This window comes from Antechinus flavipes, chromosome 2 (genome assembly GCF_016432865.1).
Source record: "Antechinus flavipes isolate AdamAnt ecotype Samford, QLD, Australia chromosome 2, AdamAnt_v2, whole genome shotgun sequence".
Classification (NCBI taxonomy): Eukaryota; Metazoa; Chordata; class Mammalia; order Dasyuromorphia; family Dasyuridae; genus Antechinus; species Antechinus flavipes.
In genome coordinates this window covers 656,857,301-656,872,491 of record NC_067399.1, presented here as the reverse complement: position 1 = coordinate 656,872,491, position 15,191 = coordinate 656,857,301, and the positions used below count along the sequence as shown (strand labels likewise).

At 35.4% G+C, this 15,191-nt stretch overlaps 1 protein-coding gene across 2 annotated transcripts in view; it reads left to right on the top strand.

Annotated features, from left to right (window-relative positions):
- The window catches only part of MYPN (myopalladin), a 110,654-nt gene that overhangs the window by 12,499 nt on the left and 82,964 nt on the right, over window positions 1–15,191 (top strand). Inside the window, exon 2 of one of the 2 annotated variants that reach the window (XM_051982579.1) lies at window positions 2,882–3,793. In XM_051982579.1, the coding sequence (XP_051838539.1) occupies window positions 2,883–3,793 (911 nt within the window). In that variant the 5' untranslated portion in view covers window position 2,882. Of the gene's footprint in view, window positions 1–2,878; window positions 3,794–15,191 lie in introns of both variants that reach the window. The other variant, XM_051982578.1, reaches the window with a different exon arrangement.

Below are 15,191 nucleotides of genomic sequence, written 5' to 3'. Positions count from 1 at the left end.
CTGTTTTAGGAATCTTTTTTCTTCCTGAGGAGTTTTCCCTCAGTGTGTTTGGGTCCCTTGTGTCTTGTGTGTCAGGCCATGCTGCCAAAAATTGTAAACACAAAGAACGCTGAAGGCTTTCATGATAACTGTTAAAAAGGCATTAATAACCATGTCCTTGTTGAGACCTTCAGTGTATTTTCCTACTTGTGTCAGGAACCACAAGATCAGAAGGCAACATAATCCAACAGAAATTATCCCAAATAATGAAGAATGAGTAAACTGAGATGATCCAAGTGAACATATTTGTTTTAATTGTATTTTAGTTGTGATAATAAAATAATGATTGATTATGTTTCCTCTGGTTCTACCCAGAGGCAAAGCCAAGTGCATCTGCCAAGAAGTGCCCTCTATGACTTAAACTTCATTGCCAGTGGGATGACCTGATCTGAGCAAATGCAACCTGGAAGAGTAGTGAGGGGCCAGATGCAATTGGAGGAGGATGGGAGGGTTTGACGTTAAGTAACAGTCAATCAAGAACCAAGAGCCAGATGCTTGTTCCAGAATTACAGTTTAGAAGTGTGACAGTATCAGAATCCAAAGGAGCAAGTAAGCAAAATACTGCCCAAGATTTTCCAAGGTTCAATGAATTAGGTAATTAAACGGGTAAAATTCTGAATTGACTTTTTTTGGAGTTATTGTGCTAATGTCCTTTTGACTCCAACCACTAATGACTGACTGTTTCAGCCCCATCTTGATCTTCTCTCTAATCTTTTTAGGGTCAATTCTCATAGACTTCAAGTATTTTCCTGAAAGGAAACTTGTTTGAAAAGTGACAGACTTTGCTTTTCTAGTGTACTTTATTAATGAGTTTGGAAGGTAATACCAGAAGAATTTTGAGTACTTTAGTGTGCATTTTTATATGGGGGTAAAAAAACTCACTGGAATTAAGAGTCAGAACACTTTCGAATTTTTTGATCTAAAAAATAGTAATAGTGACCCCAATCCAACTGCAGTATGACAGGTGAATAAAAGTAGTTTGGTAACATTTACTCCTTAATGGATTATAGGGACAAATTTGTTGATAAATGAGGGGGGGATATCTTATTTTACTCTCCATTCAGGGAAGGAAAATGTTATGGTTTGTATACATAAAGAATGTTGTTACAATTGTAAATAAATAAATAACACTTGGATTCTAGCCCTAGATCTGGAATTCAGTTATATGACCTCCAAAGTTACTTGACTTAAGGCTATAAATGGGAATTGTTATTATACTTACTTAGAATGTACCGAATAAGTATAAAACCAAAGTTGTTTTGAAGCTAGTAATCTGTAAATAGTAAAGCACAAGTAAATTAAAATCAATCTTAGTACTCTAGAAATATATCACATTTTAAAAAACAATTCCTACATTTCTATATCTAAAAGATATTACAGAAATTTCTATCTAAAACAAAAATCTAAATCTAAAACAAACACTACAAGTTTTTATTATAGTTTTTTTTAACACAATACAATAGTATCAACACTGCCCTTCTTCCCTGTGTTCCCTTCTGAACTTCCACTTTTTTCTTTGTATTTTAAAAATCCTTCACTTTTTTTTCTGTTATGTCAGTAACAACCCCTGCCCCACTGTCTCCCATAATGCTCCCCCCCAGAAAATAAAACATTTTAGCAAATAAGTATATTTAAACAAAACAAATTCACACATTAGCCATGTCAGCCATTACATGTATCATTCTGTACCTGCTGTTCTGTTATTTCTTTATCTTCTGAAACCAGGATTAACCATTGCATTGATCCTATTTCTGAAGACTTTTATCATATATTTTTTCTCAATATGTCCCTGATCTCAATCTCTTGTAGAGTCATTCATTTCTTATAACAAACAATAAAAAGAGAAAGAGAGAAAAGGGAGAGAGAGAAGCAGTTCAGTAAAACTAACCAATACAGAAAAAATATAACATTATTATGCACTGTCCCATATCAGTAAGCTTTACCTCTATAAGAAGGCATGAAGGTACAAAAGTACTTCTTTATAACAAAGTATTCAACAACAAAGTATTTTTTTTATTATATTGAGTATAACAAAATATTCAATGTTAGTACTAGCACTTGGAAAATGAAATCCTATAATATAGTTTTTATTATTCAAAATTTAGTATTCATCATATAAAACCAATTTACATTTATAAATTTTTAAATCCTCAAGTATCTGAAGTGCACAATGTTAATGTCTATTCTTTACTGATGAGGAAAATAAACTTATACACCCTGTTTCTGTTCTGTTCAAAAGATAAAAGTCCCTATATACCAGACCTTCCCTGAAAGAGATTCCCTATTAATTTAGTGATCAGTTTAGATTTGCCATCTATCATAACTGTAATTACTGTAATCAATTTCTATTACAATGGAAGTAAATATGTGAGCTAGAATTACATTTCCTGTCACTATAATTGTATCATCAGACTGTGGGCTCCTTTGTCTCTTTCTATATGCCCAGGTTTAGCACAGTACCTGGCTAATAGGAAAATCTAAATAAAAGTTTACTGATTGATTGATTTGAAATGCCATATCACAGGATTGTAATGGTGAGTGCCTGGCACCTAAATTTAATAAATGATTGTTACTTGTTGACTAATTCATTTCTGTGTTTCCAATTCTAGTTAAATATCATGCAATTTAAATGTATTTTATAATTTATAAGATCATAGAATTTGACCTTTGCAGGTTCTCTCTGCTATAAATTAGGTACCATCACTATTAGATCAAGAAAATGTCTCATTTGGAATTTATGTTCTTAAGAATCTATTGTATAACATTAAATATAGTCCTGCTAATCCCCCCTAAAATCATTCTGGGTTTTTTTCTTCTTTTTCTTTTTTCATTTTGTTAGCAGCATGCAAGACGACAACATAGAAGCTTCCACTTCCATATCTCAGCTTCTAAGGGAAAGCTATTTAGCTGAAACCAGGCATCGAGGAAACATTGAGAGAAGTCGGGCAGAGTCTACCCCCAATCCTTTCCATTTTGGTAGTCTTGCTGGAGCTGCTGGAGGAGGAGGAGGAGGACAAGATGACCTTCCAGATCTTTCTGCCTTCCTGAGTCAAGAAGAATTAGATGAAAGTGTCAATCTGGCAAGGCTGGCCATCAATCAAGATTCTATGGAGGGCAAAACTGATGATTCCCAATCTAGAAAACATCTTTCTTCTGATCAGGTGAAAAATTCAACTAAATCAAGTTCTGATCTTAACTTCTACCAATATCGCCCCGAGACTCAAGCCAACTCCAAAGAAAGTACTCAGGAGACAAAAAAGCCACAGTATAGTTCAGAAACCCAATCCAAAAAGGTGTTCCTAAACAAGGCTGCTGATTTTATTGAAGAGCTATCTTCTCTGTTCAAAGCCCACAGCTCTAAAAGAATCAGACCCCGCACCTGCAAAAACCACAAAAGCAAGTTGGATTCTCAAAGTAAAGGCCCACAGGAAAACAGTGCCGGCTTTTCTGGTCTGTCCGAAAGACGAGAAAGAGCTTCTATTCCCATCCCCATTCCTCAGGACACTCAAGATAATGAAGTGAATCATGCCCTTGAACAACAGGAGGCTGAGAGACTTCAGGAGATTGAACGAGTTGCCAATGAAACAACCAGTGCTGATGTCACCCCGGATTCATCGCCTTCATCTTTGTACTATGAAGAGCCTCTGGGACAACCCCCACGCTTTACTCAGAAGCTAAGGAGCAGAGAAGTTCCAGAGGGAACTAGAGTGCAGTTGGACTGTATAGTAGTAGGAATCCCACCACCTCAAGTAAGGTAAAAATATGCCACCATTTTCGAAATTCATTTCTTACAATTCCAATATTTCTATCGTGACTGAGTTTTGAATAATTGGGTAATCAAATTAAGTTTTTTCTAATGATAAAACAAGCACGACTTGAAGCCTGTAGCTATAAGAATGTATTTACTATCAATATCCATTGAAAATTAGTGATATTCTTTGAATCTGAGAAGAAAAGAAAATTCTATTATTTGTAGCTATGATTTTATTAGGATAAATATTGTAGCTAAGTTATAAGCCATATAATGGGTTACTGTTACATGCTTTCAAATTTTGATTATTATCAATTATCTTTAACATCAGGTTAGTGAAATGCTTATCACTCCTAAAAAAATTAATTTGCAAAGAAGCTCCTTTATTCTTTTAAGCCCCTACCAAGAATACACTTAGTTGATTTTATTTCCTTGCTATTGATGTCTTAATGGCCTAGTTCCTAGTACCTAGCTTAAATTCCAGGTATATAAACAAGAAATATTTTTTCTTAACTAATGGGATTTCAAAGAATTGAAATTGTCATAGATTCCATTTATGTTAAATAGTATGCAATATATGTGCATATATATTTATATACTCTGAAATTAAGACATGCCTAAACTTTTATTTTATTTTATTGTTGTTCTTGAGGCAATTGGGATTAAGTGACTTGCCCAGGGTTACATAGCTAAGAAGTATTGTCTGAGGTCAAATTTGAACTCAGGTCCTCCTAACTTCAGGGCTGCTACTCTATCTACTGTGCCACCTAGCTGCCCCTAAAATTCTGAATTTCTAATGATTAGATCTCAAATCAGAGTATCTTCCCTTTAGATACTTAACCAATTTTTTTAATTAAATTAAAATCAGACTTAAACATACAGTCTGGCCATTGTTAAATGTTCTGCTATAGTTCAAATATGTTTTCTCCAGAGCATTTCCTCCATCTACTAGTTTAGCAATCCTGACAAAAAGGAAATATTTGGTCTGACTGACTTGTTCTAAACGAACCCTTGCTAATTTAAAATATACAACCTTTTATTTTCTGATGGCTTGAAAAATATCTCCAATGGCCCATTTAAGAATTTTATCAAGAAATCAAGTTTAACTAATTAGAAATTCATCCGACTAGCAGTATGTACTTTCTCCCCTTTAAAAAAATGGAGGCATTGCTTATTGATTTACCATAGGAATAATAACATGTGGTAGTATATAGAATTCTGGACTCAAATGAGAAAGACCTGAGTTTGAGTCCTACTTTTTATACTTACTAGCTGCTTGACTTTGGGCAAGTCAATGAACCAATCTGAATTTCAGTTTTCTCAGTATAACTTTGTAGAGTGATTATGAAGCTCAAAAGAGATAATCTATATTATCTAATCTATGTTAATCTATATTATAATCTAAAATGTTTTGCAAACCTTAAAATACTATATGAAAATCAAGTGTCATTCTTTTCTCTCTACCAGTCCTATGGCATTTTTCTCTCTTTTTACTACAGTTGCTTAGCAGACTAGCATTAATAACTCCTGCATCTTGTAATGTAGTTCTAGGCCACACTGAATCAGTCTGTTAATGCGTAAAGGGATTTTTAAAAATCATTGGGTCTCTTTTTATAGGAAATAGGCCTAGAAAGAAAGAATGACTTAAACTTAGGTCTTTTGACTACAAATTCAGTTCTCTTTCCACTGTACCATACTTCATGTCCTTAGGGAAATCTTAATCTCTTAGTTTTACCTCACTTATTTTGGATTCCAATTCCATATTATCCATTTTTAGTCTATCTTTCACAATCAATCTGGGAGGGGAAAACCCTCTGGACTTCAGACTAAAACAGTTACCTCCTCCCAGAAGGAGAACAAGGAAAAACAATAATCTGTGAGTAGGAGCTGCTCTACTGAAGACTAACACAGCTAGCTAGCTTCCTTCCTTCCTTCTTGGTGGACCTTTATCACAGAGTGGGCTGGGCTGCTTCTCCATTGCTCAGCTTAAGAAGTGTTCAGTTTGCCTCCTACTTGATTGATTCTGATTTCCAGGTCAATTTGACCTCTTCTGGATTGTAGGGAGCTAAAGCAAATCAAGATGATTAACGGTCTGAGTTCCGCACTTCCTTCCTCTCTCCCTTCTTTCTTCCTTTCTTTCTCCCTCCATTTCTTGGAGTTCATGGGCCAGATTTATTTCTTAAGGACCAAGTTTAAATGCCCCCAAATCCCAGGCCGACCCCACTTGGTCTTTGTTTTGGACCCGATTGCCCCAGAGTAAATGCAAACAGCAACTGTCCCCGTTTGAGGCAGAAACTCTGAGGGTCTTCCCCTTATAGATTTATTCTTTTTTTTTTTTTACTACATAAAAAGGGCCATTCTTTGCTTTCTTTCCTTTTTATGTATCTGTAATCACTGAATAGACTGTTGCTTCCCTCAGACTTCTCAGTTTGACTATCAAAGATCTTAGCTTATTAACAACCTTACATCTTAGCTTAAAAAGGGCTAAAATTTCCCAATGCATCCAGAGACATATCCAGTAGTTCTGATCTATATTTAGCTACTGGATCCAGATGGTTCTGAAGGAGAATCTGAGTCAGTTACATAGGTCTCTCTCACTCAAATCCAAGTCACTTGCAATCATTTTCCTGATGTCATGATTGTCTTTGAGACTGAAGGACAAACAACAATTTTTCATAATTGAAAATCATCCTCCTTAGTAAAAAAAAAAAAAAATCAGGAGCAAAATAGAAATTCAGTCATCCCATATTCCATATTCTTTTTCACCCTTGAATTCCTTATCCCCTTGTCTTTTTGTCATTTTTATCCTGTTAATTCCTAAACTGTAGTAAGGTAGTAAGGTGAAGTCATAAAATTATGCTGACTGGATCCCACTACAAATTATTGCTTCAAAACCTCATGTGGAACTTCAAGGTTGTGCCATCAATTTTTTTTATTGTTTTTTGATTGATTCTTTAAATCCGCAGGTACAGCTTCAAAACTGTCTCCTCACATTCCCAATTCTAGATCCATAATCCTTTTCTTTAGCTGATGATTTTGCTTCCTACTATAGTAAAATTAGACAATCTGGGAGCTCTCTCAAATTCCTACTCCTTTTTACACATTTTCTATTCCTACTATCTATTCTATTCTCAGAAGATAATGTGGCCAAGGCCACATTGTTCCCATCCTATTCTATCTCCTTTGGAACTTTGTTCCATTATCTACACTATTTTTTTTCATCTCCATTTTCTCCCTCTCTGCTGAATCTCTCCCCTCTGCCTTGAAATATTATCCAAAGAAAAAGAAACAACCAACCCCACCCCCCAAAAAATTCAGTTGAGCTCTGCTACTCTCTCAAGCGATTGTTCTATTTCCATACTCCCAAATCATATTTGTTTGGTTAATTTTGACCCTACCCTTAGTTGTCTCTAGGAAATATCTGAATATAGCTTATAACTAAGTCTCTACAAGTGGGGGGTAAAAGAATCCCCTCTTCCTATACAATTATTCAAGACAATAAAAGCATTTGACTTCATTGTCATTGAGTCCCACCTTCCCCCCAAGAACTTTCCTGACTCATAGCATCATCCTGCAGATTGACTTCTAAAAGGAAACAAACTTGGAGCTGCTAGGAAGGAAAGCTTCCAACATTTCAGTGAATACTACTTTTACCAGAGACCTACATTGTCTAACTTTATGGTACTGCCTCAAGAACATGAACTCCTCTAAAAGAGAAATACATTTGGGATTGCTATAATGGCAATCTACTTCCCATCAGCCCTCTACTATCATAATAGCTCATGTTATTGGTGGAGGACAAAGCCCAAGTTTTTTCTGCTTCATGTTATGTCTGAAACTCCAGATGCAGGGATTATATGGATTTTCCTTTTTTCCACAAAAACCTAGTATTGCCTAAGACTCTCTTTTTGGTTTCTTCTATCATTGTTTTTTTTTTTTTTAATAATAGCCTTTTACTTTCAAAATACATGCAAAGATAGTTTTCAACCTTCACCCTTACAAAATCTTATGTTCCAAACTTTTCTACCTCCATCCCCCCACTCTCTCCCCTAGACAGAAAGTAATCTATGTTAAACATATGCATTTCCACATTTATTATGCTACACAAGAAAAATCAGATCAAAAAGGGGAAAAAATGAGAAAAAACAAAATGTAGCAAACAATAACAAAAAAGGTGAAAATACTGTGTTGTGATCCACATTCAGTCCTCACAATCCTCTTTCTGATTACAGATGGCATTCTCCATCACAAAGTCTATTGGAATTGGCCTGAATCATCTTATTGTTGAAAAAAGCCACATAGAACTCCCTTTTTCTGTCTGGAAAACTGGAGTTTAGCATTCTTAAACTTAACTTAATTAGGGCTCTAGTCCCCAGACTGCTAGTACCCAGGAAGTCTTCTCATTCTAAAAGGCTAAAGTTCAAGAACTTCCTCCACTTAGGCACATGGTTCACATCTCTACAACTTTCCATCTTTCAGATAGAGAGATTATGACATTCTCTCTACAAAGCTTGGGCTTGCTACTTAGCATCTATATCCTCCATGTCCTTCTTAACCGAGAGCAGCCATAGTCTGCTAATCTAAATAATTTTTTTTATTTAGTTCCTAAATAGTTCCACCAGAATGTCTCAGGAGTCCCTCAACCTCATTGTCTTCCACTAAAACTTATTCCTTCCTCACTTTATAATTCCTTCCTGCTAGTCACTTAAGTTTAGCACTTTAGATCATCTTTGACTCCCTTTTTCTCATCTCTAACATCCAATCACTTCCCAAGTCGTGTTGCATTGGTTCCCCCATTTCACTCCCACTGTCATATGGCTAACAGCATCTTAACTATGCCATAATTGACATCTTAACAACACTATCTTTCTTTCCTCAACTCATCCTAAAAATTACTGCAAAAGAAAGGGAGCAAATGACTTCTTCTCTCTGGTCCTCATTGGTAAAATGAAGGGATTTGTCTAAATGACCTCAAAGGTTTCTCTTCATCCTGAATCTATCATCTTTTGATCTCATGTATCTCAAATCTCAAATATGTTTTATAACTTTTTGTTGCTTATAGGATAAAATATAGACACTTTATCTGAATCCTCAAAGTTTTCATCAATCTGGCTTCAATCGACTTTTCAATCTGTCAATTAAAAAACATTTATTAAATGCCAGCCATGTGCCAGGCACTCTGCTAAGCACTGGGGATACAAAAAACAAACAAACAAACAAACAAACAAAAAAAGACAGTTCCTTCCTCAAGGAGCTTGCAATCTGAGAGGAGAGATAACATACAAAAACCACACGTGTATACACACAACAAGTTATAAACAAGATAAATAGGAAATAATTAGCAGAGGAAAGACACTAGAATTAAAGGTTTCCTATATTTTAGTTGGGACTTAAAGCAAACCTGGGAAGTTAGTAGGAATTGGAGAGAGAATTTCAAACAAAGGAAACAGCCAGAGAAAATGCCCAGAGCTGAGAGATAGAGATGGAATATCTATGTTAGGTAGTGATGTATAAGAAAAATGATTAGATAGGAGAGGGATAAGGTAAGAAAGGCTTTGAATGCCAAACATAGCATTTGGTATTTGCTCCTGGAGGCAATAGAGAGCCACTGGAGTTTGTTGAGCAGGAGAGTGACATGGTCAGACTTATGCTTTGGAAAAATAACTTTAGTGACTAAATGGAAGATGGAATAAAATGGGTAGAGATTTAAGATTTGTAGACCTTCAAGGCATGAAATGATGAGGGCCTGCATTAGAGTAGTCATAGATGGCAAAATAAAGAAGGGGGTATACTTGAAATTTGTTACAAAGGTGAAATCAATAAATCTTGATTGGCTGAGAGACAGTGAGAAGTCTTAGAATGACTTCTAGATTGTCAGCCACAGGGACTGGGAAGATGATGTTATCCTTGAGAGTAACAATGAAGATAAGAGATAGGGAGCATTTTAGGAGGGAAGATAATGAGTTCTGTTTTGAACATATTGAGTTAAGAGGTCTCTTTAAGGTGGACATCCAGTTCAAGAAGTCTAAGGTAGTTGAAGATGAGATTGGGGCAGGATAGAGTTGAAAATCATAGCATGGAGATGACAAATAAATCCAAAGGAGCTCATGAGATCAGATGAAATCGAGGAATGAAAGGTAAATTTGAGAATTATCTGCATAGAGGTGGTAAATAAACCCAAGGGAGCTGATGAAATCAGCTAGTGAAGTAGTACTGAGGAAGAAGATGGCCCAAGACTGAACCCTGAGGGATACCTACTGTTAGAGAGCATGATATGGAAGAAGACTGAACAAAAGAGATTGAGAAGGAGCCATCAGGGAGGAGGAGAACCAGGAGAGAGTAGTGTCTTGAGAACCTAGAGAGAAGAGAGTGTCAAGGAGAAAGTGATGTGTCAAAGAGAATGAAGACTGCAAAAAGGCCATTGGATTTGGCACCTAAGAGAGCATTAGTAATTTTGGAAAGAGTTGTTTCAATGGAATAATAAGATTGGAAGCTGAGTGTAGAGGGTTAAGAAGAAAGTGAGAGGAGAAAAAGACTGTAGGAAACCTTTTTAGCCCTTTGGAGAAGTTTAGGGCAGAGGAGATATAGGAGGGCAGTTAATGAGGATGGAAGAGTCAAGGAAGGGATTTTTTTTTTCAGGATAGAGAGACATAGGCATATTTGTAGACAGTATTCCATATTACTTTCTAGTACATACTCACCAGAAAAATTTTTCAACTTTATTATGACCTCTCCCATCTTGCACAGACTATCTCCTTCCCTGCTCTTGGAAAGAACTTTTTCTTTGGCTCTGCATGCTGAAATCTTTTTCCTACTTAAAGATTTAGCCCAATTGCTTTCTCTTGAAGTCTTTCCTGAAATTCCCATTTAGAAATGATTTCCCTCCAAAGCTCTCATTCCTCTTTATTGGATTCTGCTAACTATTTGTCACATTCTAACTTTTATCATCGATATTTGTGTGCATGCTTTATTTCCCTACCACATTATTAAATAATCAGCAAACATTTATTAAGTAGCATGAGGTCAGGGACTACTTTGTCTTTCATCTTCGTACCTGGCACATTGCCTTATGTATAGTAAATGCTTAACAATTAATATTGAATTCAATTTTCTTTCTTCTAATTTGGTACTGATTTTCATCTTTCTTTTAACAAGTCAATGGTCTGTGTGTCAAAAGCAATTTCAGAAATTACTTGAATATCCACAATTATGCCTTTCCCTTCTATAAGATACAATTTCATTGTTAGATAAGTATTTTTAGTATAATATCTTCCAATTCTCTTCTTGAAGAAAATATTCCTGACACATGAGATTGCTATGTAATCTATACATATTTCCAAAAATGTATGCATTTTCTTTTATTTTCTAATCAAGGAAAATATAGGGATTTTCTGGTAAGCAGTTGAGGTAATCCAGTACTCACTTAAAAACTTGTGACTTCAGAATTTAGGATTAAAATTGAGCCAAATGTTTGCTCATGAGAAATTATATAGCCTACATATATAAAGAAGAATTTTATCTGAGAAATTCTTTGCTTCTTATTTAATACCGTAGTTCAGACTATCAATGTGGTAAGGTAAAATATAGAACATTGCTTCTAGATCAGGCTCAACTAGTTTTCTCCAGATATTTCTTCTTGACTTTTAGGACTGGAGTAGGATAGGATGGACATTAATTCTGTCCTGGAAACTCCCATATTGTTTGTTGTGTAAGAGATACAAATGTTGGGAGGGACAAGGTAGATTATTTGCCTTATGTTTGTGCATGAACAAGAAAGTTACTCTCTCCTCTTCTTCATGCCTTACTCTGATATAGAAGATTGTATAGGGAAATGATTTAAAAGAAAATCTTTGAGGCTAGGTAACTTTCAGTACCTCCATCTCCAATCCTTATTCTGAGAAATCCTGATTTCATAAATTTAAAAATAGAAAAGTTTACCAGTACTGCTAAGGAGACTTCAACAATTCAAGGGACAAACTCTATCTTGCTTTGTTTATTCTGACTTTATATGTAAGACCATAAAAAAATCTATTCCATCAGTGATATATCTTGTAATTCTGAATATTAATCAAACAACACAAAGTATACAAGGGGAGATTTCAAGAAGAAATTTCAGGCCTTAGGACTGAAAGGCCCCATGAGGTGAGAAAAAATCCTGGAAAAATGACCATGAGGTTATTGCTGGAGAAGCTGCTACTAGAAAGAGAGCAGTACTGAATTATAGAGGAATTCAGTGTAGTGTAGTCAGACACTGGGACTATCTGATAGGTTTCTCTTTTTAACTAATAATTTTTGCTAACTAGATCATTTGTTTCTATTTGTCAAAGGAGAACAAGTGCTTTCAGCACTCTTTAAATTTTAACCCCATAGGGCAAAAGCCCGGTTTCCCTACCTTAGTTGGCTCTGTTTTCTTTGACTGTTTTAAAAATTACACAAGATTCCTTAAAAGATACAACTACAGAGATAACTTTATTCAGCAATCAAATGAAGCATCAAACTTTCTCTGTTTGCCAAAGATGTTTATCATGAAAAACTTCCAGCATAAAATTCAAGAGAAAGAAGTATTCTCTTGTAATGTAAGGTCTTCCAAATTCTTCTATTTGTAGATAATATTTACTGATTGCATCAAATCCTGAAAAATAGCAAAGCCTCTTAAATTAAATCAATAATGACTCCAAAGGGTTCAATCTATCAACAAAAAAGTGGGTCAAGTATTGTCCAGCCCACAATATTCAACTGGATTGAGAAGTCATGCACTTGGTCCATCTCTATACATAGATAAAAGTCACCCAAGATGGGAAGTTATGGATGGTTATGATCAGAACTATTGAGGAATCTGCATTGGTAAGATCACAGATGATGGGCTACGCCAAGAATTGAATGCAAGCATTATCCAGATTGTATTTGGGAAATCTTTTTAATATGGCTTTTACCTGAAACAAGCTTTTTCCCTCTTTTTTATATCAATATTCTTCCAGTGACTCTGAAGAGATGTAAGACACAGAATATTATAATCTCATAAAAATTAAAGTTATAGATCACTCAAAGTTCAGTGCAAAGATCCATAATGGATATGAATAAGCTATAACAGTGATGTCAATCTCAAAAAAGAATTCCTAAAGGCCTAATATTAACTTAGAGAACCACAAATTAACAATATCTGTGCTATATTATATTTTTATTTATTTTGTTAAGTATTTCCCAATTGCATATTAGTCAGATTTAGGCCACACTAAGGAGTTTGGTGCAAGAGGAGGCCACAAATTTGACACCTCTTAGCTACAGCATATTCCTCATGAAGAACTCTACAGGGAAAGTTTTGTTACATGTGACAAAAAAATAAGGTTGCCCGATGTTCTACTAAGAAGAAGATATAACTGATGTTCAGCCCATGTGCTTCACAGGTATCCATATAATGCTAGGAGATATGAAGTCCAGAAGCAAAACGTTGGGTAGATCCATGCATGGAGGTTATAGGTAAAAGTCACCCATGATGGGAAGTCATGAATGGGTTATGATCAGAACTATTGAGGAATCTGCATTGGTAAAATTACAGATCTATCCAAATTTGTATAGTGTTGTGAAATATACACTCCCCGTTTATTATCTTTTGTGTGACCTATAACTTCAATTCTTTAAAGGCTGTCATATTCCCTAATTCAAATCCATATTGCATCATTGGTAGCTTTAAAAATATGGGCCTTTATTTCAGAAAGAACTCTGAAGACATTAAAAGCACTGTGGAATATGCCAAAATGCCACCCGGCCTATTCTTCCTCCTTTCTTTTGAATGGATATTTATTTGGAACATTTTTGAGTGATTGTAGATCTTGATTTAGAGGCTCTAAAATATCCTAGGACTTCATGATATTCTCATAATATCCCAGGGGTTCTCAAACTTTTTAAATAGGGGGCCAGTTCACTGTCCCTCAGACTGTTGGAAGGCTGGACTATAGTAAAAACAAAAACTTTGTTTTATGGGCCTTTAAATAAAGAAACTTCTTAGCCCTGGGTGAGGGGGATAATCGTCCTCAGCTGCCGCATCTGGCCCATGGCCATAGTTTGAGGACCCCTGTGACATATACAATTAGGAATATCTGAAAAAATCTAACCAACTATAAGAAACCCTTCTTTCATCGTGATTCTCCATTGGACATACTCAGCAACATAAGCTAATATCTCTGGTATGTCAAAATTATCTGCATTGTTGAGTCAAGAAACTCTGTGTGATTTTTACATATGTATGGAAGAAATCTTGTTAATAGGGAACTTTTAAAGTGTCCATCTCCAATCCTTATTCTGAGAAATCCTGATTTCCTAATTTTTTTTTGAAAATTTCTTTTTTTTATTTAATAATAATTTTATATTGACAGAATCCATGCCAGGGTAATTTTTTTACAACATTATCCCTTGCACTCGTTTCTGTTCTGATTTTTCCCCTCCCTCCCTCCACCCCCTCCCCTAGATGGCAAGCAGTCCTATATATGTTAGATATGTTGCAGTATATCCTAGATACAATATATATTTGCAGAACCGAACAGTTCTCTTGTTGCACAGGGAGAATTGGATTCAGAAGGTAAAAATAACCCAGGAAGAAAAACAAAAATGCAAATAGTTCACATTCGTTTCCCAGTGTTCTTTCTTTGGGTGTAGCTGCTTCTGTCCGTCATTTATCAATTGAAACTGAGTCTTTGTCAAAGAAATCCACTTCCATCAGAATACATCCTCATACAATATCGTTGTCGAAGTGTATAATGATCTCCTGGTTCTGCTTACTTCACTTAGCATTAGTTCATGTAAGTCTCTCCAAGCCTCTCTGTATTCATCCTGCTGGTCATTTCTTACAGAACAATAATATTCCATAACATTCATATACCACAATTTACCCAGCCATTCTTTAATTGATGGGCATCCATTCATTTTCCAGTTTCTAGCCACTACAAACAGGACTGCCATAAACATTTTGGCACATACAGGTACCTTTCCCTTCTTTAGTATTTCTTTGGGATGTAAGCCCAGAAGTAACACTGCTGGATCAAAGGGTATGCACAGTTTGATAACTTTTTGGGCATAATTCCAGATTGCTCTCCAGAATGGTTGGATTCGTTCACAACTCCACCAACAATGGATCAGTGTCCCAGTTTTCCTGCATCCCCTCCAACATTCATCATTATTTTTTTCTGTTATCTTAGCCAATCTGACAGGTGACTTAAATAATTGGAAAAATATTAAGTGCTCTTGGATAGGCCGAGCGAATATAATAAAGATGACAATACTCCCTAAACTAATCTATTTATTTAGTGCAATACCAATCAGACTTCCAAGAAAATATTTTAATGATCTAGAAAAAATAATAACAAAATTCATATGGAACAATAAAAAGTCGAGAATCTCAAGGGAA